This window comes from Ambystoma mexicanum, chromosome 3p (genome assembly GCF_040938575.1).
Source record: "Ambystoma mexicanum isolate Mex_15411 chromosome 3p, UKY_AmexF1_1, whole genome shotgun sequence".
NCBI lineage: Eukaryota > Metazoa > Chordata > Amphibia > Caudata > Ambystomatidae > Ambystoma > Ambystoma mexicanum.
In genome coordinates this window covers 987,306,202-987,331,757 of record NC_090925.1, presented here as the reverse complement: position 1 = coordinate 987,331,757, position 25,556 = coordinate 987,306,202, and the positions used below count along the sequence as shown (strand labels likewise).

Genomic DNA, 25,556 nt, shown 5'->3' with positions numbered 1-25,556 from the left:
CCTCTCCTCCGACGGGGAGGCCAGAAGGGACACTGTGTCGAGCCTGGCTCCCAGAAACAGTGCGACTTGCGCGGGCACCAGGTGGGATGTGGCGTAGTTCACGGAGAATCCCAGGTCCGTGAGGAGTTGGACGGTCCTTGCCGTGTGGACCACGGCGAGCTCCCTCGTCTTGGCGCGGATGAGCCAGTCGTCCAGGTAGGGGTAGACGTGAATCCCCTCGCGGCGCAGCTGCGCCGCCACCGGTGCGAGGCACTTGGTGAATACCCTGGGTGCCGACCGTAGTCCGAAGGGAAGGGCTTTGAACTGGTAATGACGCCCTTGGACCACGAATCTGAGGAATTTGCGGTGCCCCTTTAGGATGGGAATGTGGAAGTAGGCATCCTCCAAATCCAACGACGATAGGAAGTCTCCTTCCTCCAGCTGACCCAGGACGTGCTGGAGGGTGACCATCCGGAACTTCTGCGCCTTGATGAACTTGTTCAGACGTCGCAGGTCCAGGATGGGGCGCCATCCTCCCGTCTTCTTCTTCACGAGGAAGTATCTCGAGTAGACTCCGGAGCCCCGAAGCCTCTTTGGGACGAGTTCGATGGCGCCGTTTCTGAGCATCGCCTTTACCTCCAGGAGAAGTTGAGGGACGTGAAGTTCTTTCCTGGCCACGGGGGGGGACGCGCGGGCACCTTCTTTGAAACTCGAGCGCGTGGCCCCGGGCCAGGGCGTCCAGCACCCAACGGTCGGTGGAGATGGACTGCCACACGCTGACGAAGCCCGCCAGCCGGCCTCCCACCGGGGTGCTTCGGTGGGGGCCCGACCCCACGGCCGGTTCAATCCTGCTTGGGCGCGGCCTTGCCGCCTTGACCTCCTTGGCGATGACGGCGGGGTCCGCTAGACTTGCCTCGTCCTCTGTAGGCCTCTTGCGACGACGAGCGGGCCGCTTGACGGTAGGAAGCGAAACCGCCGCCGGAACCTTTGGAGGCGCCCTTGCCTCCGCCGCTCCGAAAGGGCGTCCGTCGTTGCAGGACTCCAAGGGCCCGGGCCGTCTCAGTATCCGCCTTGATGGCCTGAAGGGAATCGTCCACTGTCTTCCCAAACAGGTTGTTCCCGTCGAAGGGCATGTCCAGGACTCTGGTCTGGACGTCCTGCCGGAAATCCGTAGCTTTGAGCCATCCACGACGTCGAAGGCAAACGCCGTTGCCCAGCTGGCGGAACCCGGTGTCGGCGATGTCCGTCGCCACGGTGATGGCGTGGTCCGAGGCCACCTCACCTTCCTGCAGGATCTCAAGGGCCTCCGCCCTCTTGTCGTCCGGCAGAAAATCCAGCAGGGGAGCTATCTTGTACCAGAGCTCCCTGTCATAGCGGGCCACGATAGCCAAGGCGTTGGCCGCTTTAATCGTCGTCGCTGCCGACGAGATGACTCTACGTCCCATAGCATCCAATTTCTTTCCCTCGCCGTCCGGCGGGGAAGTCGATGTGGAGGCCGCACCCCCCCCGCTTTCTTCCTGGCTGCCGCGGAGACGACGGAGTCCGGGGTAGGCTGCGCCCGGAGGCACAGGGGGGCCGTGTCCGGGACCCGGTACTTTTTCTCGTACCGGTCTCTTCTAGCTGGCGTCGTGGAAGGGTTCTTGAGGAGGGAAAGGCCCTCATCCCAAATGTCGTCCAACAGAGGCACTGAGAGGACCGTCTTCCTCTTGGCCTCGCGCCGCTGATAAAGGAAGCCTTCCTTTTTCTTCTCCTCAGGGCAGAGTTGGAAAAGCTCGGAAGCCCTGGAGATCATGGAGTGGAAAGATCCGATCTCGTCGGGCGGAGAAGCCCTGGTGGGAGGCGACGACGGAAAATCCTCGTCGTATGCCTCGTCGTCCGTACCCGTCGCTGCCGTGTCAGTCCCCGTATCATCCCCTCGGGTGGACGGGGAGGAGGGCTGGAAGGGGCGCGACGGTTGAAAAGGAGGTGGTGGATGGATCCTTCTTTTCTTGGTAGGGGGAACACCAGAAGGTCCCGGTTCTGGATCCCCCGACGGGAGAGGTTCCTCCGTCGGTAACGGTAGCCTCGTCCTTATCTCGGAGCATAAGGACTGTATGGCCAACAAAATGGCCGCCGAGTTGTCTTGCGGCGCTGGCAGAGGGGAATCCGACGGGCGAGCAGGGGCCCCGTCGGTATCCTCGACGATGTCGTCGTCGTCACCTGCGTCGGGGTCCATTCCGACGGGCTGGCCTTCTTCCACGCCTAGGCCGTGGCTTAAGACCTCGATCAGCTACTCTTCTGAGGTTGAGGCCGAATCTCCGACGACGCCCTGACCCCCCTTCTTCTTCCCCACGGAGGGTTTCACGGGGGTCCTATCGATGGGCACAAAGGAAGACTCCCTCCGAGGAGGCAGGGAGATTCTGGGCCCTGAGGTCGCCACCACTGGTGCAGCCACCACAGGCTGAGCCAGGGCCGCCGCGACCGTTTCGATAGAGGGCTTGGTCGGATGGATCAAGGCCTTCACCACCTTAGGTGCGCTCACCGCCTTATCCTTGAGGGAGGGGGCACTGCCACGCTCCTCCTCTGCCTTAGAGCTCGACCGGGGCCTCTCCAGGAGCTTCGCCGGGTGCTCGGCCTTCCTCTTACCCGACCCAGAGCGTTGGCTCGTGGTTGATGGTGCCGGGGAGGGGGCGCCCTGCCTGGCGCCCGTAGAGCCCGACCGTTCGGCGCTCCCGGTGCCAGCGGACTCGCGGTGCTTGGCCTTATGTTGGGCCCCCGTCGCCGGGGCGCCCTCAAAGGTCTTAGAAGACCGCTCGGATTTCTTCTTCTTCTCGCCAGACGGGCTCTTACCCTCCAGCCAGTTGGCGAGACGCTGATGGCGGTCCTTCATGGTCCGTTCCGACATGTTGCCGCAAAACGCACAGTCCTACTCCACGTGCGTCTTGTCCTCATGAAGGCAGTAAAGGCAGAAAGAGTGTTCGTCCTCCTTGAAGACGTTCTGCAGCTGGCATCCAGGGCAGACCCTGAACAGCTTTCCGGGCGTCGAGCTTCCCTTCTCCTGGGCCATCTCCGAGACCGGGCCTGAGAAGCTTCTGGATTCCTCCGAAGTGTAGCTCGACGAAATCTTCACCCTTGAGGGGCACAGATGAATCCGACACGGGTCCCCGTTGATCGGATGTAGGATCGGTGGAGCTTGAGGCTCTTTGACCGAAAGAATCGAAGTTTTTTGTGAAAAAAGCGCAAAAAATAGCACTAACGCTCGAGAGCAATAGCACGAGGATCCCAACACATGAACGTGCGGTAAAAATCTGAAGATGGCTGCCAGAGGCGGTGCTTAGGTAGAGGGCAGTCATTGGCTGTGGTCAGTATGACGCAGAGACCAGTGATTGGTTATTACTACGAAAGACAGATCAGAAACGAAACTGATACTGGTTTTTTCTTTACCGAGGATTCCCAGCCTGACGACGGGGAATATTCATGAGCATGTGAATCCATGCCAGACCCCATGCTGGAGAAGCTAGATTACTGCAACGCCCTCTACATAGGTAGTAACAAACACATCACCGCCAAAATACAGACACTTCAAAATAATGCCTTGAGAGCCGTCCTAAACTTCCCTAAAAACGCCCATATATCAGACCTTAGGAGATCCACCAACTGGCTCTCCACAAAAGACAAAATCCTCCTTAAAACAGCATCTCTCACACACAAATGTTTTAACCACGCAGCCCCGCGATACCTTATAGACAGATTCACCAGACAAACAGCCTATCGCCCCCTAAGAAAAGCTAATTCCGATCTTTTGTTAGTACCAAGATTCAAACTCAGTAAATCTGGTGGGAGCAGCTTCGCTGTTAAAGCAGCACAATATTGGAACTCCCTTCTCCCTGCTCTAAGGGAAGATCTCCCCTACCGGCAATTTAGATCCAATCTGATTCAACGGCTAAAAGAACATGATGCCTAACCTCCATCCACTGACACCTGGGATATTATGTATATTTTGTATATCTGTTTTGCTTTATTTATGTGTCACACGTGTATTCTTGTAAATTTACTGTATATACATCTGCGATTCTTTGACTATACATGTCTACAGCCTTGTAACTGTAGCTGTACCTCCTTGTTTAATATGTAACTGTAACATAAGTTGAACAACCCTCTTTTTGCCTTCGCGCCCGAGTACCCCTGGGTCTGGTGCTCAACACAAATAAATAAACAAACATCATTCCCTCAGCAGAGGTTCTACGGGCCTTGGTCGGAAAGGGCAAGTTTGACTCTATCCTCGTCTCCCTTTCGGTCTGCACAGTCTTTCTCCTCCTCTTGTTGAGTTAGCGCTTACATTGTGCGGTCTGCCTTGCTCGTCCTGTGCTCTTGTGCTCCACCTTTTATGCCTGTTCGGAAGGAAAAGGGCCATCAGCTGTGTGCGATTCTGTTCAATTGCCTGCCTTTGCCTGACCCTTGAATTCAGACAGGTCAGTTAAATGGCTCTGGTGTTAGTCCATTGTCTTTCGTGTTGTGCAAAATTGTTTGTGTGGAGAAAGGGGGGGTTAGTGTTTTGGAATATCCTACGTGGTAGGATGGGGATAAGGTGTCAACAGAAGGGGGATACTGCATCTCGCCCGGTGTCCCACTCCCCAAGGACCCTCGACCACCCATCCAGGTGATCCTCCCTCACTGGTCCACCCCCAGGAATTGGATTCAATAGCGATGGCCGTGTCCTGGCCACCCGGATGGCAGATCCCCGGGGACTAGCCAGGGAGACACCGTCCGGTTTCTCACAACAGACACTGGGCAACTGGGCTCAACGGCCAGTGTGCGTGCTTGGTAATGCAAATTGTGTATTGTCCTCAGAGAGGAGAAGAAGTCTTTTGTTGAAGATCTATGACAAATTAGGAGACCTGGCCTCCTATGAGGCAGGAGAAGAAACACATGAACCTACTCTTTGGCGATGTGTTTGCTAAAGAAATTAACACATTTGTGTGGACATTTACGGCACTGGCTACAGCAGAACCTCCAAACGGAAGATATTCCCCAATAGAGGTTTTGCTGGGACTGGCCAAAACAGAGGTTGCTCGGTATAATTCACAGAGAAGACATCAGGGAGCTAGAGCACAATACTGGGAAACCAGGCAGTAAGACGCTTTCTTTCTGAGCTGCGGCAGGAGTTCAAGAGGCCAGAGGACGAGTATACTACAGACAGCAGAGAGCCAATACAGGTGAGAGCCCAGTGCGAGAGTTATCCCCCAGTGGGAGGCAGCACAGAGCAATTCCTAGCAAAGTGGAAAGCGCTATCAAGCAACGTTTGGGTGTTACAGTGTCAGGTTTCAGACTGAAAGTTTTGAGTACGTCCTTACAAGAGCGGATACCTCGCCGCCTGAGATCCTCGCTGGCGGGGGAGCTGCAGTTAAGCACAGAATTGGAGCTACTAAGAGCAAACAGGGTGATAGAAAAGGGGCGGGGGCCTCACAGTCGCTAGGATACTACAGCAATATGTTCCTAGTGCACATGAAAGGCAAAATAAGGCCAATAATCTACTTGAAGCATCTCAACAGGTGGTTAGTGTACATAAACTTTAAGATGAAGGGGATACACCTCCTCAGAGATATCCTTAGAAAAAGGGGATTGGTTAGCGAGGCTGGACCGGAATTACGCTCATCTTACTATTCCTGCAGCGACCGCCCACCATCCTTCCTTGAAGTTCATCTGGAAAGGGCAATCTTGGCAGTTCAACAGCCTGCCTTTCGGAGCGCCATCAGTGCCCTGGGGCTTCACCAAACCAATAGTGGCAGCCATAAGGGAGAGAGGAGTGGGAATTATAGTCTACCTAGATGATATTCTCTTCCTCGTTCAGGGCAGGCTGGCGCTCCAGGAGCAGATACAGTGGGTGAGTGCACTTCTGACATTCGTAGAATTCCTAGTAACAGAGAAATTGAAACTTACTCCGGGGAGGCATATGGAATTCTTAGGTTTCCTAATAGACACCAGGAAGGTGACTCTGGAACTACCAACTCAGACGATGAGAGCGATATAGAAGCAATTGAGGGTAGTACTCCAGAAAATGAATATAATGCTTCGAAGTCCAGCCAGAGTAGTGGGTCTTTTAGTGTCCTCAATACAGGGCATTTTCATGGAATCGCTGCACTACAGAGGTTGAAGATCAGACACCTAAATGGAGGAGTGAAATACTATTAGCTAGTACCCCTAGACAAGGAAGGAAGGAAGGAATTGCAGCATTGGCTGCACAACTTGGAAGCGTCAAAGCGGTGAGCTATTTTTGGAGATGTCCCAGAGTTAGTGATAGAGTCAGACGCAGGTAGATCTGGTTTGAGAGCAAGATGCGGATAGCTGGAGACAAGTGGCAAATGGTTGCAGTCGGAACTGGACCTGCACACAGGATAGACAACATATTGGTGGTATGGTACATCAACCGCTTAGGCGGCACACACGTCCAAGATGCAGGTGGATTTGGCGAAAGATTTCAGGCACTACTGTCTGGAGAGGAAGATCTCGATCTCAGCGACGTATCTCCCAGGAGAGCAAAATGTAGGTGCGGACTGAAGTTTCCATTTTCTGAGTGGCTCCAGCAATTGGATCTTGAACAGAGAAATATTTGCGCGGTTACAGGAAGTGTGGGGTCCGCTTGATATGGACCTGTTGGCATCCAGATAGAATACACAGACTCCTAAATACTTCAGTTGGAGATTAGACCTAGTGCCAGATTATCCATTAGGCCAAGTAGGCACCGGCCTAAGGGCCCCACTCCTTTTAGGGACCCCGTGACAATGGATCAAAATAAAGCGGTGCAGAAAATTAAAAACGTATTGGGAGATAGTTTGCGAGGGGGGAGCCCAACATTTTGACTGCCTAGGAGCCTTCACAGGGTTTAATCTGGCACTGATTAGATCCGGGTTCTCTAGGAACAGACGCGAGCCTACAGAATCAGGGTGAGCAGTTCAATATGCATTTCTCCCATTCGTAATGTTACCCTGGGTGCTAGCGAAGATATGCAGGAAGAGAGCGCAAGCAGTGATAGTGGCGCCCGCCTGTAAATCGCAAGCGTGGTCTCCAGTTCTGATGGAACTTTGAGGATTTTTCGTGAATGGTTCTATCACAGAAGAATATGCTAATGAATCCAGGAGGGATCAGTCAACCTGTGGTGGAACAGGGAGTTTCGGGCAGAGATGGTGCATGCCAGGAATATCGGGCCAAGCTGCTAAGTTCATCAAGGAATCATGCCCCTAGCCCCTCTAATTTTAGGAGCTAAGGGCACCGCATGGCAGCGCTGGGAAACCTGGTGTGAGCACAGAGTGTTCATCCTGTTCCTACCCCTGTAGTGCAAGTACTTAATTTCTTAGCTTTACTGTCAGAGGAAGGCGTGTACAGATCAGCCATTTCAGCAGGGCATGAACATGTGGATGGGTCACCAGTCGGCAAGCATCCAGCATTGGTGTGTTTACTCCGAGGAGTGTAGCTATGTAAGCCTCCCACTGCGAAGTAATCATTATTGGATGTCAACAATGTACTAAAGCTGTTCACTCAGGGGCCGAGTAACCAGCATTTTCTGGTGCAACAACTGTCAGGCAAACTGGCGATGTTACTCCCGTTTGGTATCCTACAGGGAAGTGTCAGACGTGAGGGTACTGGAGGGAGACAGGAAGTTGTTTTACCCAGAAGGAGTAGCATTTAACATAGCAAAGCGCTCCATAACTCATCAGTGATATCTTACCGTATTTTCCAGAAGACGTTAGATTGTGTGTGGCGCGATGTACCAAGGAGTATGAAAAGATAATGGCAGACATTAGAACACAGGGTGTGTCTCAGCCAATGATCGTGCATAGGAAACCTTTTCATGCAACAGAGACATTAGCTAGGTGGGCAAGAGAGATAATGGTGCTAGCCGGCATTGATTTATCAGTATTTGGTGCGCATTCAGTCAGGGGAGCCATGGCTTCCAAGGCATTTGCGACAGGTGTTTCATTGCAAGACATTTTAAAGTCAGCGGACTGGTCCAACAATACAACCTTCGAGACGTTTTATTTTAAGCCAATATCAGCAGTGGTAGCAAACGTAATGGAGAGCTTTGAATAAGGATAATACTCACCTGGGCTCTTGACATAAAAGGAAGATTACCCAGGCTTACAGCACAGGGAGTATTGATTCTATTAAAGACACAGAGGCAAGCATTATCCCTCCCAAAATACACAGATATGTTAATGTTAAAGGATATTTGTACCGCGCACTATCACCACCGGAGTGATCCCCTGGCACTCTGGTGGCTCTGAAAAGAGAAGGGTGGAGGGTGAGTTAGTGGGAATAAGCTGGACAAGTGCAAGAGAGCAGTGATGTGCTGTTGGCAGCCTCAGCCCGGTGGGTCCGTTGGCTGGGCTTGAGGTGTTTTACGGTCGGTAGTCGTGTACTGTTGTGCGAGTCTATGTGCGGTTTGTTTCGTTGATGCAGTGTAGTGATGTTTGTGTGGATTGTTGTGTTTTAGGCTTGTGGTTGAGTTTGGTTGGAGTTTGAGAGATGTATGCAGAGGGGCGAAATTGTTAGTGGATTGGTTAATTGCCATTGCTGTCCTTGCAACTATGTCTAGCTGTGATGCTTGCCATCATTCTCTATTTCATCTTAGTGTGACACTTGTTAATCTTTAATGTCCTATCTGGATGTGAGGCAGGCTAGTGATCACGATTCCATCTAAGTGTGGCACTTGTTAACATTCACAGTTTCATTTAGGTGTGGCACATGCCAACATTCATAATCCTATCCAGATGTGACGCAGGCCAAAGTTAAGAATTCCATCCAAGTGTGGAACATGCTAAGATTTACAGTTTCATTTTAGTGTGGCGCATGCTAACATTGATAATCCTATCTAGATGCGACATTGGCTAAGGTTAAGAATTCCATCTAAGTGTGGCATATGCCAACATTAATTATCCCATCTAGATGTGACGCAGGCTATAGATATGGGAGAAGCGGGGGTCTCTGACGGAATGTGAAAATGTTTATGACGAAGTGTGACTCTGTATTTACCCTCCGTTACTCTGGTTTCCTGCCCCGCAGATGAGGTACAGAAAAACGGTTGAGGGGTACAGATCTGAAGTGGAGAACCACCTTTGGAGTGAGTTGCGTGTGGTGGTGAACAGTCCGGTCGAGGGCTGTCATGCAGGAAGAATGGTAGTAGTTCTCATGGACAGTTTCTGTTCATAAAAGCTAAGAGAGAAGGGTGTCAGTTTTAGGGTATCAAAAGAAGAGAAGGACTTGGGCAAGATGTGACATGCAGGGGAAGAAGGAGCCTGGATTGCTTAAGACTGAAGAGAGAGGAAAACTACTCTAGAACGGGGACTCATGGGGATGGGTAGTTCCATCTCGAAGTTTCCAAATTTTCTTTTGGAATACAAATGTAAAACATTTTCATTTAAATATAGATGTTTGGAAGAGCTGCTGAAGGGTGGCAATACAGAAGTCAAGCATAAATCTCTCCTCCGTGTCATTTGATCTCCGCCTTCTCTCCTCACTTCCAGTGTTATGCAGATGACACGCACCTCTCCTTCAAGCTTCCCTCTACTGCCTCGTCTTCCTCTCTCATTCCGACTGACTGCTATTCAGGCATGGAACGCTGCCTTAATGCCAGTAAGACTGAGATCCTTCTCATTGGGACCCAAGCAACCTCCTTCCCTCCTACTCTCTGGCCGCCCTCCATGGGCCCCCTGGCCTCACCCTCTTGTGAGGCAAAAAACATAGGTGTCATCTTCGACTCCTCTTTCCTCACATCAGGGACATTGACAAAAAGGCCCACTTCCACCCGCACCTCCTCAGAGCCATTCTCCCTTTCCTCACCTCCCCCCAGAAACTCAACATCTCCAGAACTCTGGTTCTCTCTAGGCTGGACTACTGCAACAGCCTCTTCCTTAATCTGCCTAAATCCTCCCTTTGCTCCCTTCAACTAATCCAGAATAGGACTGCAACACTTATCCTTGGCCTCAAGTCAGGGACGGCATCTCTCCAGCACTAAAATCTCTCCACTGGTTCCCGGTTTACGGCGAGGATCAAGTTCAATACCCTCTGCATCATCCACAAGGCTAAGGCTTTCTGGAGGCGTGGGACCCAGCTACATCCAACTCTCTCCCCCCAAATACCTCTCCGCTAGAACCCTTCTGGTCTTCTAGCTGCAAGTCTCTGCAGATCAGTCGCTTTTCCAAGCAGAGTGGCAGGTAGGTCTCCCTCTTCCGCAGGTGTCTCCCTGTGGAATGGCCTCCCTGCCCCTCTCAGACTTGAGCTGGATCTCCCTAAGTTCCAGAAGATTCTCAAGACCCTCCTCTTCTCTTCCTCCTTCCCTTCCCCCTCCCCAGCTAATGTCCCCCTCTGCCTCTTTCGACTGGCTGCCTAGTTCCTTCCGATTCATACAGGGCACCAGGCCCTCCTCGACTAGTCTACCCCAGCACTTGGTCTTCCCTGACCACCCCACACCCCCAAACTGCACTTGCCCTTCCGGGCTCCCTCCCTCTGCACTAGCCTGGATGAGCTTGTACCCCTATTGAGCCCATCCAGCCTCGTCCTCGCACTTAGCACGTGGACCTTCTTTCCCCTGCACTCTCTGCCATTCCCCTGGCACTTGTCAACCTGGACTCCCCTTAGAATTCACCTAACCCATGGTCCCTCTTTCCTACCCCCCCCCACCCAGCATTTGCGTGCCCTCCACTCCGAGCTGCACTTCCTTGCCCTCCTTAGCATTAGCGCATTCTGGTCTGACCGGCACTTCCCCCTTTGCCCTCCCCCCGCACTTCTTGTTACTGCACTTGCACAGTCTGAATGACACAAGGCCTAGTAGGACCGTTTTGTTTTCTTCATCCCCCCCCTCTCCTCACCCCTGTGGGGTGACCAGATTTAAAAAGTAAAAAACTGGGACAGGGCAACTAACTTAAAAGTAGGACTAACTCTTGAAAGTGGCTGTCAAGGCAATACACTTCAGTAGCGCTTGGAGGAGAAGGGGGTTTAAGTGTTACTGGTCAAATAAACACATCATTAACGTATCACTAATTTATCACAAACTAACATTATCTTGAATTGTAAAATTTTGCATTTCTTCTGTGCGAGATTGTGCATTCCTGCCTGGCAGCTATGAAGATCTACTACCAAAAACCAGGACCACTGCAGTTTCCAATTGAAACATAATCTTGACAAAGGGGGACAGCGCTCCAAATTTCGGGACAGTCCTAGCAAAACCAGGACGTCGGGTCACCCTACACACATCCCCCCACCCTTGTTGCGCTTTGAAACACCTTTTGCTCTATAGGTGCATTATAAATACCCAATAAATACTAATAAAATAATCAATAGTCCCTGTGCTGTAAGCCTGGGTAATCTTCATTACGGTTGCCTAAGGATACTGCACTGCATTCCCACTTTCCAATCCCCTCCATTCCTTCCATTTCTGTCTTCTCTACATAGAAAAGTACAAGGAAGCATGTCAAGGCATTAGTTTAAATGCAGCGCAGCAACGTAGGGAGGAGCCCACCTCCGCAGACAGAGTGCCCCAAGACAGCTTGATTGTCCACCTAAAGCGATCGAGCTGAGGAAGACAACGGGAGGTTCCTTCCCTGGTCAGCAACCAGGGCCTGAGGCTGCCAGATCCAGTAACATTGGGCGATATATACCGAGGCAGCAAATCGGCCCTGCTGTTAACGGCCTACCACCCAAGTTAAAGGGTCAAGCGAAGCGGGGGGGGGGGGGAGTTGGCCTGTTGCCTCAGTGCATATCTGTATACATCTGATTTGTCTTCTAAATCCTGTTCTGGTAACTTTCATGATCTAATCAAGTTATGCAGGTGGACGAAGACCTCATGGGTCTACAGCGGCATAATAATTGTAGGGCAGACTGAAGAGAACCTGCCTATTTTGGCCACTAACCTGCAAATCCATTTTTTCCACATGTGTTTTAAACAAGTATTCCTAAAAGGCAGCAATTGTATTAATGGCTGCTGCAAACAAAACAAGGTTGATAGACGTGACATTTCCTTGCAGAGGTTTAAGGGCCATTAGTCGATTTGCATGAGGATGAGAGTTCTTCATGTCAAAGCCCCCCAGTTGTCTTCTCACTCAGTTTACTCCCAAGAAAACCGAATTACCAGTAAACACGTCATAAATCCGATCTGTGTTGTTAATTTCATGCAAAAAATACTGGAAATGCAAATGTTATGCACATCATCCGTAAGAACAAGTTGCATGTCTGTGTTAAACAGGGACCACATTTTGCTTAAGCTTTCATTCTTTTTGGCCAGTGTGACTTATGTTTTAGCCGCCCTTCAATTTAGGGCGACTAAAACATAAGGCAAACTGGCCAAAAATAATGAAAGCTTAAGCAAAATACACGCGGTAATACTGCTTTCTCAATGGATTGAAAGCAGTATTCTACGTTTAGCTCCAGTCTGCATTCTTTTTGGTCTCGCCCACACCTCCACCCGATTGGCTACCGGCAGCAGCTTTTTGCAGCCAATCAGATGGAGGATTGGACGGGGCCTGCAGCGAAAACCCGGAGACTCCAGGATCTTCCCCGAAGAAGAGGCTAAAAACCCAGAGGCTCCGTGGAAAAACTGGAGGCTAGGCAGGTATACATACAGCTCACTATATCGCACAGGCTCTCCTGGGCTGTGTCTAACATTTCAACGTAGTGCAAGCCATAGGACAACTTGCGGTCTCTCCAAACTGTCCTGCGTCCCGGTACTTCTAATCAGGGAGTTATAATGTGCGTATGCATGCAAAAATGGGATGCGTTGAAACGCCAGCACTTGCACAGCAGGACTTGGCTTCAGCATATTCTTGTAGGAAACATGAGTGTGAATGAAGGAGCAACGTTTTTATTTTTAGAAAAGTCAACAGAGGTTTGTCTACATTACTAGCTTTTACATTGTCAGCAGTTTCGTGCAAGCTGCGGCAGAAGAGAAAACGTAATTACGTGACCTAAGTGCGTCCATCCCATGGGGCCAGGTACAATAAACCTAGTTCTCCTGAGATCCTGAGGAAAATATCCCACAACATGCTAAACGACTAACCGGGAGACAGCTGCAATACGACCAAAGACCGTAGACTTAGCAAGACAAAGACAGAAACACTAGGACGAATCATCAAGAGGACCATGACCTTAAACTATAACCATTCCCAACAGACCTAAGGACAACACAGAGAGAGGGAAAGGAAGCCAGTGGGTGAGAAACAGAATGTTTCATCACTACCCACTGTCCACCTACTACACAGCGGGAAGCACAATGCCCCATCACACAAAAACTACAACTAAACAACCCCAAGGATGTTCACCCCACAGAAACCAAAGAACCAATGGAAAGACAGTCATGACAGGAGGAATTGAACGACTGAATACACAGGCTCACCAAGCCGGAAGCACTAGAATGCCACATCAACACCACTCCGACCCATAACCATTCAAAACCTCAACTGACCAGTGTCACACTAGATAACAAGAGAATAGATATCACCAACCCAGTCCCACACCCGGAGAAAAGGTTCAGACGCACCTATCAATCCAAACAATACTGACTATGATACAGCAGGGTCAGCGCAGCACCAACAAAGCGAGTCGGCCCACGAGGAACCAGCATCAACCCAACTCACATGGATACAACTCTAACGGAATCAGAAGTACCTGAATCAGGATACAGACCCCACTAACCCAACCCTCAGTCTTCTGCATACTTAAACCACACAAAGCCACACAACCATCTCTCTCCCAGCAATCCGCACGCACTTTACCACACCGCATCAACAACACATAAACATCACCTAGAGCACTCGAGATCTCGCCCGATCCGATACTAGCACCAAAGCCCAGCGCTCGGTGTATACCGAGCTGAAGCTGCCAACAGCACATCCCTTCTCACACTCTCCTGCTCCCCTCCTCCCGACTAACCCTACCCGTCCTTCCTGTTTACAGATCCGTCAGAGCGCCTGGGGACCAATTCCATTGGTGACGGTGCGCTATATAAGTACCTTTAACATAACATCTTTGATTTACCTAGTGGCACATGTTCGCATTCTGACAGGGCAATATCTTTTCATCCTTGTTGTGGAGTTCCATTGCGTTGGGTAATTGGAACATCTGTTAAGAATAGTGGGAAGCTACTGTCACTCACTGTGAGGCTGTGAAGTTTTAGCCCTTGCGCCAGGTAGCCTCTGCGATGAGTGGTGGCTTGATGTTTTGGACTATGACTCCCGTGATCCTTCACCATTTGCTATGCTGGGTAGGGCTGATGGGATTTGTAGTCCAAAACATTGGGCGAGCCAAAGGTTGTAGACCCCTTGCACTAGACTGTAGTGGTGTTGTGTGAGGCGTTAAAGCCGAAGACCATAGCTGTTATTTAGTTGACCCTTCCTTAATCACCCACCTGAAGAGCAAGATGCCCTGCAAAAAGAGGACCTTTTCATCTTCTTAGGTACCGCCTCTAACCACCCACTTAGTGCTGTCGGAGCTTGGGTTCAACCTGCAGGACACACACAGGCCGGTATACCAGGAAGGGCAACTCGGCCCTTTGTCTTCCCAGGATCGAGAAATTGGGTACCATGAATTGGGGTAAAAGGACCTATCAAATGCTTAGAAGCCAGAGGAATTCGTTACAAAGCACTATGTCAAATATATTTGCATTAACTGGTACTTGCTTGTGTGCATTTGAAAGTACCCAGGAACATAATCTGCTATAAACCCACAAACATTTACAACGGCCAAATCAACTGGCATGGAAAGCTTAGCCCCTCAACCCCCTCCTAACATCAAGGGGCCCAATTCGATGTCCAGCAATGCAATGAAATAGTGCACCAATGACTGCAGAGGATTAAAGTCTAGAGAGTGGCATTTCAATGCCTCTCGTTTCTTGCAGCGACAAACTTAGATTTTGCTCCCACCCTGAAGTGAAAAGGTAGGTCATGGGAGTACAGAAAGTAAACAGAAAGCTGCGTTTCTGGTTTACTTCAGTTTATATGTTGTTCTGTTAGCCCTGTACTTCAGAGAATTAGCACAAGGACATTTAAGTGAGTCACACTTCCTCGCTTTTTTGTGTATTTAGACCAGACAGAAGACTAATTATTCAGGTTAACCCTTCATTATACAACGGAAAGCCATGAGAGTATTCTTTCACGCTATCACACGAAGCAATTACACCTGAAGGACGTCTCTGTCCATGTGCCGATCATTTAGTGGTTCTGTCAGCCCTAGTGTACCATTCTAATGACCAAAGCAGGCCCAATGACTGATGCGGATAGCTCAAGTGCGCCTTGGGAACAGGACGATGCTTTATAACATGGGTTGCATACCCCTATCCGGCAGGTTTCTACCTGCACCTGTTCCCCCAAGTACATCGAGTACTCCGACCACATCACTTGTGAGCGACTGCAGCATAATACTGGTATGGCTCCTCCCCAACTGGGAGAGCCCACAGTTCTCCCCAAGCACACCCAACACATTGATACAGAGAAAAGTAGGCTTTTTTCTTTTTATGAGAAATGGTCTTTCTGCATTTTACAGTGGTAGCACGTGTCACTGCACTTGTCACTGGAAATCTCTGTGTAACTCCCCTACAGCACACATTGACCCCTCTTGAGGTAAGCCTGGCTGCTCAACACACTACCAAAACTATGTTGTACAAGCTTATACCAAAGGTTGGGTTTCCTATACGTGTAGTCAGAGTTGTTTGTAATGTTCCCAGAGGGTACTAGATACAAACTCTTTGCCCAACAAATACCAAAAGCAAAAAGTTGGGATTCTGCACATCAGTGTCATGCAGGTCGGGATTTGGGAACAGACCCAAGATGGGCAGCTTTGAAAAAAAGCCACATTACTCCCTGATCTACCTATAATTCTGATGAAGGGTGCTGCACCCTACCATTAAAATGTAAGCTCTGCCCTATTAAGTTCAGTGTTACACTCTGTGCGTTTGACCACCAAAAGGGCCTTTGCAATCTGCAAAAGTATGTTCAGAGCCCTCCAAAAGTGAAAAATGACAGCCCTCTTAAATATTGAGCATGATCCCCCCCCTACTATAAAGGTACACAAACACAATGAAATCATGCACCAATATGTTAGGCTGACTCATTTTACATAAGGATATCAGAGTAGAGCTACTTAAAATTAAACCTACAGTCTATAAACTGATTCACGACAGGAGACTTTTCACTTTGACCAGAAGTGACCAACATGCTTGCCGGTGGCCCTCACAGAGGAGTTAGTACTGGGCCACCCCATGGCAAATGACATTCAACGGAACTCAAAGTTGTGGCTGTGGTCATCATTGCTGAAGCCACACGACTAAGGTGAATTGAAATTGAGGCAGGTGCATGCGGGGCAAGGAAGGTCACATTAATGGGTGCCCACCTAAAGGCAGAACATTGAACCAATTGAAGAAAAAAAAGAAAATGGGGCAAAGGAGGAATGAACGCCACCATCTAACCAGGGTGAAACCAGTGTGCAGCCCTATCAGATGAGTAAACAATGGATAGAAGACATTTAGGTGGCGAGGACCAGGGTATAATGACTCCTCCCTCCGCCCTCACCCCCATTCCAGGAGTTCATGCAGTAGACAAAGTAAAAAGTGCAAATGCATCTTTCAAGTTCAGACTGGTTTACGTAATATTTTTTAGACCTGTACTTCAGGGGATTATCACAAAAGTATGTTTCTGCCCTGCTCTTCCAACTATGCATGGCATCCAGACTTGAATGCAGGCTTTGCAACTGTAAATGTCAGCCTTGATTATCGCTGCCTGAGTCCTGAGCGTGCCCGCCAACATAATCATGCCACACTGCCTTGCCCGAGGTTATGGCTGATGTTGGCGTTATTACAGTCAACGTTTTATAATAAGCCAAGGCATAAAAAGGCAGAACCGAGCTCCAGACTAATAGATAAAAGCTTATTAGAATGTGTTGCTAAACAGATCTTAGCTGAGATCTCATCCTGCAATGGCCTACAGGGATGAATTGAAAGGGATCTTGCCCCAATGAAAGGTATCAACCTACAATAGAAGGAACACCACAACAGACCATCCTTTACACCAACATTTAGCAATTTACCAGCAAAAGAAGCAGTCAACAATTATTAGGGGGTCTCCAAATCTAGTGTCCAAGAGGCAATTCAAATACACTTTTTAACACTATCCACACACAATATTGTGAACACTTTGAAAATAAATGTGAGTTATTTACATGATTAGTGTTATCCTAAACTGTTGCGATCCAAGGATTAGCCATCGCCTCATACATGAATGTATGTGGAGCATTACACTAGTCCAAGTTTAAATCCAAATACCTGGGTGAGCTCCTACGGCCAAAAAAGGACCAAACAAGAAGATTTGGGCCCACATTATATTTTCTCAACAAAAAAAACCAAACATCAGTAAATTCATTACCAAAAATGTATTGCAGGTTTCTGTGTGTGCACATAAAACGGGTGGAAATTCAACTAATGCAGCCCAGCCGGGAAACCTTAATGGTGGCAGGAATCAAGCCATCTCTGTGGACAGATTATGTTTTTTCAAAATCATGCTACCAGCAAATCAAGATTTTTTTCTAGAATTTTGACTGCGATTGGCAATTCTAATTCCTGAAAATGTTTTGTGGATTGTCCCCTCAGAACCTCTTAGGTGACCCAATAATGGGACCAATGCCAGCTGAAGCTGCTGGGAAGCCCTGCATTTACAAGCATGAGAGAAACGTCATATGTCCTAGCCCATAAGGAAGTACAATGCACCTGGCCCTTCCAGGCAATCGAAGGAGCTAAACAGGCTAGTCTCTATTTGTCCCAAAAAGAAACAAAAAAGCTAATTTCGGGTGCATTGGGAGACCCGGTACTGCCACAAATGCGGCAGTGTAGACTGCCTTTCTCCTCCATGTTCTAATTCCTTGGACACTGCCCAGTCTGAGGTCAGATCTTGGACATTGCTTTATTAGCAGCCCTTTAAACTGGGTCTTAAACTGTCATGTGCGGGAGCCCTCTGGGACCTACTTTTCCTAGAAGACAACAGGAAATACCTGTATATCTTTGCATGTAATGCATATCTCTAGACATGGTCAAGTGTGTGTGAGGTTTAACAACCTATGTGGTAGCACCAATCAGTGTCTTTAAAATCATGCCATTGACCAATTCTCACCCTCCAGCTCCACATCCAGGGGTTGCTCCTCTATGGGAATGGGCAATGGGGTTAGTGAATGAGCATCAGTCACATCTCTCACCTGCCCATGTTCTTACCTAGCGCAACACTTAGGACCACGCTTAGTTTCTAGCTTTATCCTGCTTATCTGACATCTCTGCACTCTGGGAGAGACATTTTGACACAGATCCTTTTGTGGGGACGCAAATGAGTGTAGGGGTTGAATGCTCATGTCTTTAAGTTCTCGGAGTCGCATTCTTTTGTAGCCAATGGTAGGGACTTACCTCATCCAGAGAGAAGTAAGGCTCCTCAATTTCTCTTAAAGGGTCACGGAGAAAGTTGAACATGAACTCTTGCACACGGAGGACATCGGTGGCCCAGAGTTCCTACAAAGAGTGAGACAACTTAAAAGCACACCAAAGGCTGGTGGAAAGTGACATAGGTGAATGACGAGAATGAGCACATGTGAACCATACAGAGCAAAACATAATAGGCACAGACGTTTCACTCCTGAGTGTTGCCCAATATTTGTACCTATAATGTGTATTTAAAGTGCTAAATGTGATCTTGCAGCCACTTAAAAAGGATTGTCCATCGGGCCGATGGAATGCTAGTGCCACTATGCAATATGCATTTAGAGGCAGCAGTGTCCTTATGTAAAGCATGCTACCGTCAAGCCGGTGTGCCTCCATACATCAATGCCACTGTGTACTGCAGGTACATTCCCAGAGTGTTTCTTTGAATTGTGCATCTGGGTATAGTAGTGCCAGTGTGTAATGTGTGCTCCACTTGCTACTGCCACTGCGGGTGTCTCTACGCAGCAGTGCCACTTTGCAATGAGGTTACATCCATGGCAGTGACACTTAGGCATGCATAACCATGTATAACAGCAGTGTCACTGTGCCATACGTTTCTCTCCATACAGTGTACCTGTACAGTGACTCCCTATAAAGCAGTAGGACTGTGTTATGTGTGTACCTGCATACAAATCAGCAGTCCAAGTAGAGAGAGTAGTAACACCAATGCAAGAACGCATCACGTCACACAATGAATAGGCTGGCGAGTGTGTCTAGAACAACAGAAATGCAGTGAACTTTTCCTTTACCTTCTGGTAGTCCAGTAAAAATGCCTGGAAGTCCAGCAGGGACACCTTGCCCACATCAGGTCTCCCTGCTCCCCTACAAAGCAAAAGAGAAAAAGGCAGAATATAAGAGCAATGACACATCACCAAGTCGGTACCGGCAGAACTAGAGAAAAAGGCAGACTTTGGGTTTTCAAGGCTTCGTTCATCTTAGTTCGATGTCCAGAACCCCCGTCCTTGACTTAGAGCCAGAGATGCATTTATGTGCTGCGTGTAGCTCTTTAAAAAATGTTAACAGGTCCTGAATCTCAGTATATTCCAAAGCCACACCTAACCTGGAATAATAAAGATTGTACAGGATGAAGAAATTCTAAATTTCCCCATGATAATTATGGTGAAAAGGATCATGTCTGGTGGAAAAAAAAATACCAAGGCAGATAAGCCTGCCCCCACCACCATCAGGAAGGACCTGGAGAGCCTACTCTTCAAAGAACATCTCATCAATTGCTGGTCATTCCACTTAACCTTAGATTTCACTCTCTTCCGCCCATCGCACCCTCCACCTCTCTCTATCCATCCCAGCTCCTCTGCCACTTATACACACTTCGTTGTAACCCCTGAGTACATCCCCTATTTACAACTCCTTACTGCGTCTCAGCTGGGTTTGCACTTAATAAATCCCATACATATTAATACCACCCTCATCCTCTCTGACCCAGGTAGAGGCAATGTAGAACCCCAGCATGATGAGGTGCCATAACATAAATAATGTAAGTTTTAAAAATACACCGTCCCCGTTTATGGCTGTTTTTTAAATCAGGAATGCAACTCCTGGTTGAACAAGAAAGCTAGGCGCGAAACCATTTCCCTGCGCTTATCATACGCACACAGGGTTGCCTAGGGAGTTTGTTTTAAACCATCTGGATCAACCCAGAGAATCCCCTTTGATTTGCTGATATCAAAGACAAAAGATCTAATGCTGCTGAACAGAATGGTTTCAGTCATGAAGTTGATGGGCCCTGTTCCGAGTCTAAAAATCAAATCAATACTGCACAGGACAAGGTGAATACTATGGCATCAATCATCAGAATTGTTTTCGAGGAGAAAGGAAAATCAAAAGAAAATGTAGGATCCCAAAGCCAGGTTAGAACTAATTCTTTGGCATTCCCAATCAGCTCTGAACACAAAATGGCAATACATTGTGATACCTCTGAGCCACGTGCTTGCCAAATCAACCCCCACCTGCCCCATATCCTACTGCTGAAAACAGACCTCATGCGCCGAACACCAAGACATGGGGAGCCGGTCAATTGCAAGCTTTTTATACCACACAGAGTGGGATCTGGCTGATAGATGCCCAAGACGGCTAGGAAGCTAGACTGTCTGCCCAAATGCCACCTCTAGCAATCCTTCTTCCACAGTAAAGCGAAGCTAGAACAGTAGAATATGCTTCTTTCTACCAGTGAAGCATGGCTAATGCTCAGTGAACACGCATCTTCCCTGCACCAAAGTAGGTTGAGGGAATTCCTTGTGGGGATTTTATCCTCACACAGGTCCCAGAAGCTAGGATCATTCAGCCCCTCTGGCCGTATGTTATCAGGGTTTTCATAGCACACTGTTGCCATTTTCATGATCTCTTGGCACTTCGGGCTCTGCACATGGTTTTCCTTTGGTTATGGGGAGCAGTAGGAACAGTGCAAGACTGCTTTGCTGTTGTGTTGATGTGTGCAGATGGCAAGGACCGCGGCTGGGACTGCTGCTAGGGCACTTCTGAGTTTGTGTACCAGGAGGAAAGCTCTACGAGTAGGTAAGCCTACCTGGTTTGCTACTAATGAGATCTGCCCTGCAGTCCAGGATGGCATGAGAGTTGCTGGATCATTATGTGACAAGCTGCTGGGTGTAGTTTGGATGGTGTTCGAGAAGGGAGAGAAGCCAGTTCACTGGGGGAAAGTCCCTTCTATATGTATTTGTATTCTTATTTTTTATATACTTCTATATGCAAGGGGCTTTTGCATTGGAGGTAGAAGGATGCTAATGATAATGTCTAGGGACCTACTCATCAAACATCTTCTATAGCAGGGGTCTGCAATCTTTGGCTCTCCAGATGCTTTGGACTACAATCCCCATCAGTCCTAGTAAACATAACCAATGGTGAGGGATCATGGGAGTTACTGTCCAAAACATCTGGAGAGCCAATGGTTGCAGGCACCCGATTCATAGGATAAAGGGCTATTAAATATTCACACATGATGTTTTAGAATGGGTATATGACAGAGATGCTAAGGAGTTGGGCTTATGTTTGGATCGCACCGCTACACTATAGGAGACGTTTAAAGTTCGGCTGCATACAGGAGCCTTAGGAAGATTTGTTACACAAGAGTTAAGTGAGAACCTAATGAGCTGGCAGCGATGCACATCCAAGAGAAGACAGGCAGGAGCAGCTAGTTATGAACTGCGTTAACACGGAAGAGCTCTTACAGCCAAGGAATATAAAACAGTCAAATACATGCACAAATGGCCAGAAGATACTGCTAGGAAGTGAGAATAGGATGTGCCTTAGTTTGGACATTACAAGTTAGGAAGAACCCACTGTATTGTTCCATTACGGACACTGGGTAGATTATTAGGCGAATGCCTTGCCGAACAAGGACACATGCTATCACTTCCATTGATATCTCTAAGCAAATCAAGTTGAGAAAGAGAGCTAAATGTGAAACTGATGGAAATTGAGTATATGGTAGTATGATACGATATATGCAATTTTATTTATATCGTGCTTGTAAACAAGTATTTCAGAGCGCAACAAGGCAGGGGAGGGGCACAAGGGAGAACAAAAACAACAATCTTACTAAGCCCAGTGACATTGAGAACGAGCAAGTGCACGGGTAGGGCTGTTGTCTCAAATGGATTAGTCACAGAGTGTACTATAGCATTAAGCACGCGTTCCAAGGGCTGGAACAGGTGTTAACAGCCCGAGACGTTAACACCTGTTCCAGTGGTTGGAACAGGTGCTTAACGCTAGTAACACTCATAGGTTTCAAATCCAGAAACCAGGGGTGCTAGGAAAATTGTATTTTCAGTCAATGTACGGGTCGCTATGCGCGTCCCATTCATTGAATGAAAATACTGTCTCAAGATGGCCTCCATGGATGTGGACAAATCCCACTGATTGTAGTATTAGAACGATTGGCATATGGCTGGTACCCTTCTGCGGTGGCATACAGTGGCTAAGAAATGTTGGATTGGAAGGTTGCCCCGAGGAATGCTGGCATTTAAGATCAATTCAATACCTTCTACCCATCATATGTTTTGGTTTTAGTCTCATCAATCTTGGGGAACTGGTGAGCACGCAGGATGCCGCTGAGGAAGACAGGCGCTGTAGTTGACAAAATATAGGCATACCACTGACCAGGCCTCCAAATGACATGTACACATTTATTAATAGAAGAATATTAGATTAAGTAGATCTACTGGGATCTACAACTCTGGAGGAGCAACAATCACACCAGGTTTTCATTATACTATCTGCTATGTACATACCTAGCATATAGATAATCAGAAATGTTAACACCGATTTACCAAATTGCGCTGAAACCACTACCCCTCTTGCGCCCCCCGGTATACGGCACCATACAAAACCGCAAGCAATCCTCAAACTGAAAGACAGAATTGGTTTGCATCCAATTTCTAAAAATCTATGACAAGCTTTCCTTTTGGTTTTTCATGACTTCGCTGGAACCGTTGCCTTTTGCTTCCACCCCAATCTCAGACCCCACCCTAGGCCAGAAGCAGAACCACACTCACTCCTTTTATAAAGCTACACACACACACTTTGCAAGTGTGGTTCAGCAGAGGCCTATATGGTTCCACTTTTTTTTTTGTTGAAAACTCTTTATTGATTTTCACAGAACAACAAGTAAAAATTCCCTTCTCCCCTCCCCCACCCCTTCCCCACCGGCAACAAGCTTGACCCCTACAACCACCGTCCACACGGGCTAAAATTCTACAGTCAGTGCAAATCCAACAGTCTCAATCGCTGTGGGCACCACATCACCTTAAAACCGTCTTTGAGAACGTTCAGTAATTCCCCCCAATCTGCCGCAAAGCGCTAGATCTTATTGTCCTTGGCGTAAGTCACCCAATCCAAGACCACATCTTTCGGAACCAGTCTTGAATCATAGGGACCTCTGGACCCTTCCATCTCTGGGCTATTAACAGCATTGCGGCAAGAGTCATTATAACTTTAGCTTTCTCCCTTCCTCTAGGTTCTCCTGCCTCCAATCCCCCCCGGACGCCTAGAAGGATTTGCGCTGGAGCCCTTTTGTCTTCCATCCCGAAGGCCTGCCCCTGAGCCTCCCGTACTTCCCCCCCAAAACAACGCAATTTCTGGGCATTTCCATCAGATATGTTCCGCGGAGCCCGCCATCCCACAGCCCCTCCAACAAACCCCCAACACTGTAGGGTAAATGCTATGAAGCCGGGCAGGGGTATAATGCCACCCAAACATAATCTTACACCATGCCTCTTGCAGGTGGGAAGCCTTGACCAGTTTAGGAATCCTCCTCCACAGCTTTTCCCAGTCCGTCCTACTGACCTCACATCCCAGGATCCGCTCCCACTCCCGCATGTAGGCCCATTGGACCCCCGCCCGAGAGCCCTCCAGAATCTTATAGATGTTGGCGATGAGGCCCCTCGCCCCATCATTAGTAAGCAGACATTTTTCAAAGGATGTTGGGTCCCTTGTGGCCGCCTTCTTGACTCCTGGATGCAGGATGCAGTCCCCAATGGCGTATCTGGGCATACCTTAACCTCTCTCCTTCCTGAATCGCAAAGTGCCTCTTACAGTCGTTAAATGATAACAATTCCCCCCCAGCAAACATATCGCATAATTTCCGACATCCGCCCTCTTGTCACTCCGTGAAGGCCCCCCTCTCCAAACCCGTTGAGAAATCCCCATTACCAAAGATGGGGGTGAAGGGAGACTGGAATGTGGTAATCCCCTCGGAGCCCGCCAGCCTGTCCCAGACATCAGTCATTAGTTTAGTTATGGAACTCTCGTACAGGTGCCGAGGCCTATGCGATTTCGGGAGCCACAGTACTTCTGCCAGGTTGCGATGCGCAACGGCCCTGTCCATCCGCACCCATAATTTGTCCTGCGTCCCTTCCTCCCCCTTCAGCCATTCCCATATAATTTGAAGCTGTGTTGCCTCGTAATACCGCCGGAAATTCGGCAATGCAAGACCTCCCTCGCCCTTCGAAGCCATCAAAAGTCTGGCACCTACCCTAGGTCTCCCCATCCCCCCCCCCCCAAATGAATCCCTTAGTCAGCGTTCCCAACTCCCTGAAGTGGCTCGCCGGGATTGGCTGCGGGACTGCCTGGAAAAGATACAAAAGCTGCAGGAGTGTGACCATTTTAACCGCGGCTATCCGCCCTAGCCAGGACACCCTTAGATCTCTCTACCTTTGAAAATCCCTCTTGATTGCTTTAAGGACCGAGAACCAACCTGCCAATGTCGCCGTACTTCTCACTCCCAGGTACCAAATCTGACTCGAGCTCCACAGGAAGCTAGTATTCGCTCTCAGGCTCACCCTCTCTGCTACTCCAAGCGTTAAGTTCAAAACCTCAGATTTATTGGCGTTGATTTTTAGTCCTGAAGCCGCCCCAAAGGTCTATAAGAGGGCCACACTCGCCTGTAATGATTCCCGTGGAGCCGTGAGCATGAGCAGCATATCATCAGCAAAAGCTGCTACCTTATGTTGCTCTCCTTCGAATGGGACACCCCGAATCTCCCCCGTCTCCCGGAAAGCCTGAAGCAGCGGCTCCAAGTAGATCGCATTCAATATCGGGGAAAGTGGGCAGCCCTGCTTTGTCCCCCTCTGCAAGGGTGTCTTTCTGGAGGCGACCCCGTTTACCATCACTCTAATAGAGGGCGCCTGATAATTAGCCTTGACCATCGACAGAAAGCCCCCCCCCCCCCAAAGACCATCTTCTCCATTACCCTGAAAAGGAAGGACCACTCCACGCGGTCAAAAGCCTTTTCCGCATCTAAGGCCACCAAGATCGCGGGAGTGTGCGTTTTCTGCACTTTTTCAATTATGTGGGCATCTCGACGGATGTTGTCTGCGGTTTGTCGGCCCCTAATAAACCCGGCCTGGTCGGGATGCATCAGATCCGGGAGGATAGAATCAAGCCTGTTGGTCAATATCTTGGTGTAAATCTTAGCGTCAAGGTTAATCAACGCTATAGGGCGGTAAGAGGCTCTCTCCTCTGGATTTTTATTTGGTTTCAGGATTAGGGTGAGCTTAGCCTCTTCCATGGAAAGCGAAATCCTGCCCGTGAGACGAAATGAGTTAAACAACGACGTGAGATGCGG

General features: G+C 48.9%; 1 protein-coding gene across 1 annotated transcript in view; it reads right to left on the bottom strand.

Moving 5' to 3' along the window:
- Positions 1–25,556, bottom strand: part of PLCG1 (phospholipase C gamma 1) — a 1,097,362-nt gene that overhangs the window by 545,894 nt on the left and 525,912 nt on the right. Inside the window, exons 8-9 of the mRNA XM_069652272.1 lie at positions 19,207–19,279; positions 18,386–18,487 (exon numbers count right to left, since the gene is read on the bottom strand). Coding sequence (XP_069508373.1) covers positions 18,386–18,487; positions 19,207–19,279 — 175 coding nt within the window. The remainder of the gene's footprint in view (positions 1–18,385; positions 18,488–19,206; positions 19,280–25,556) is intronic.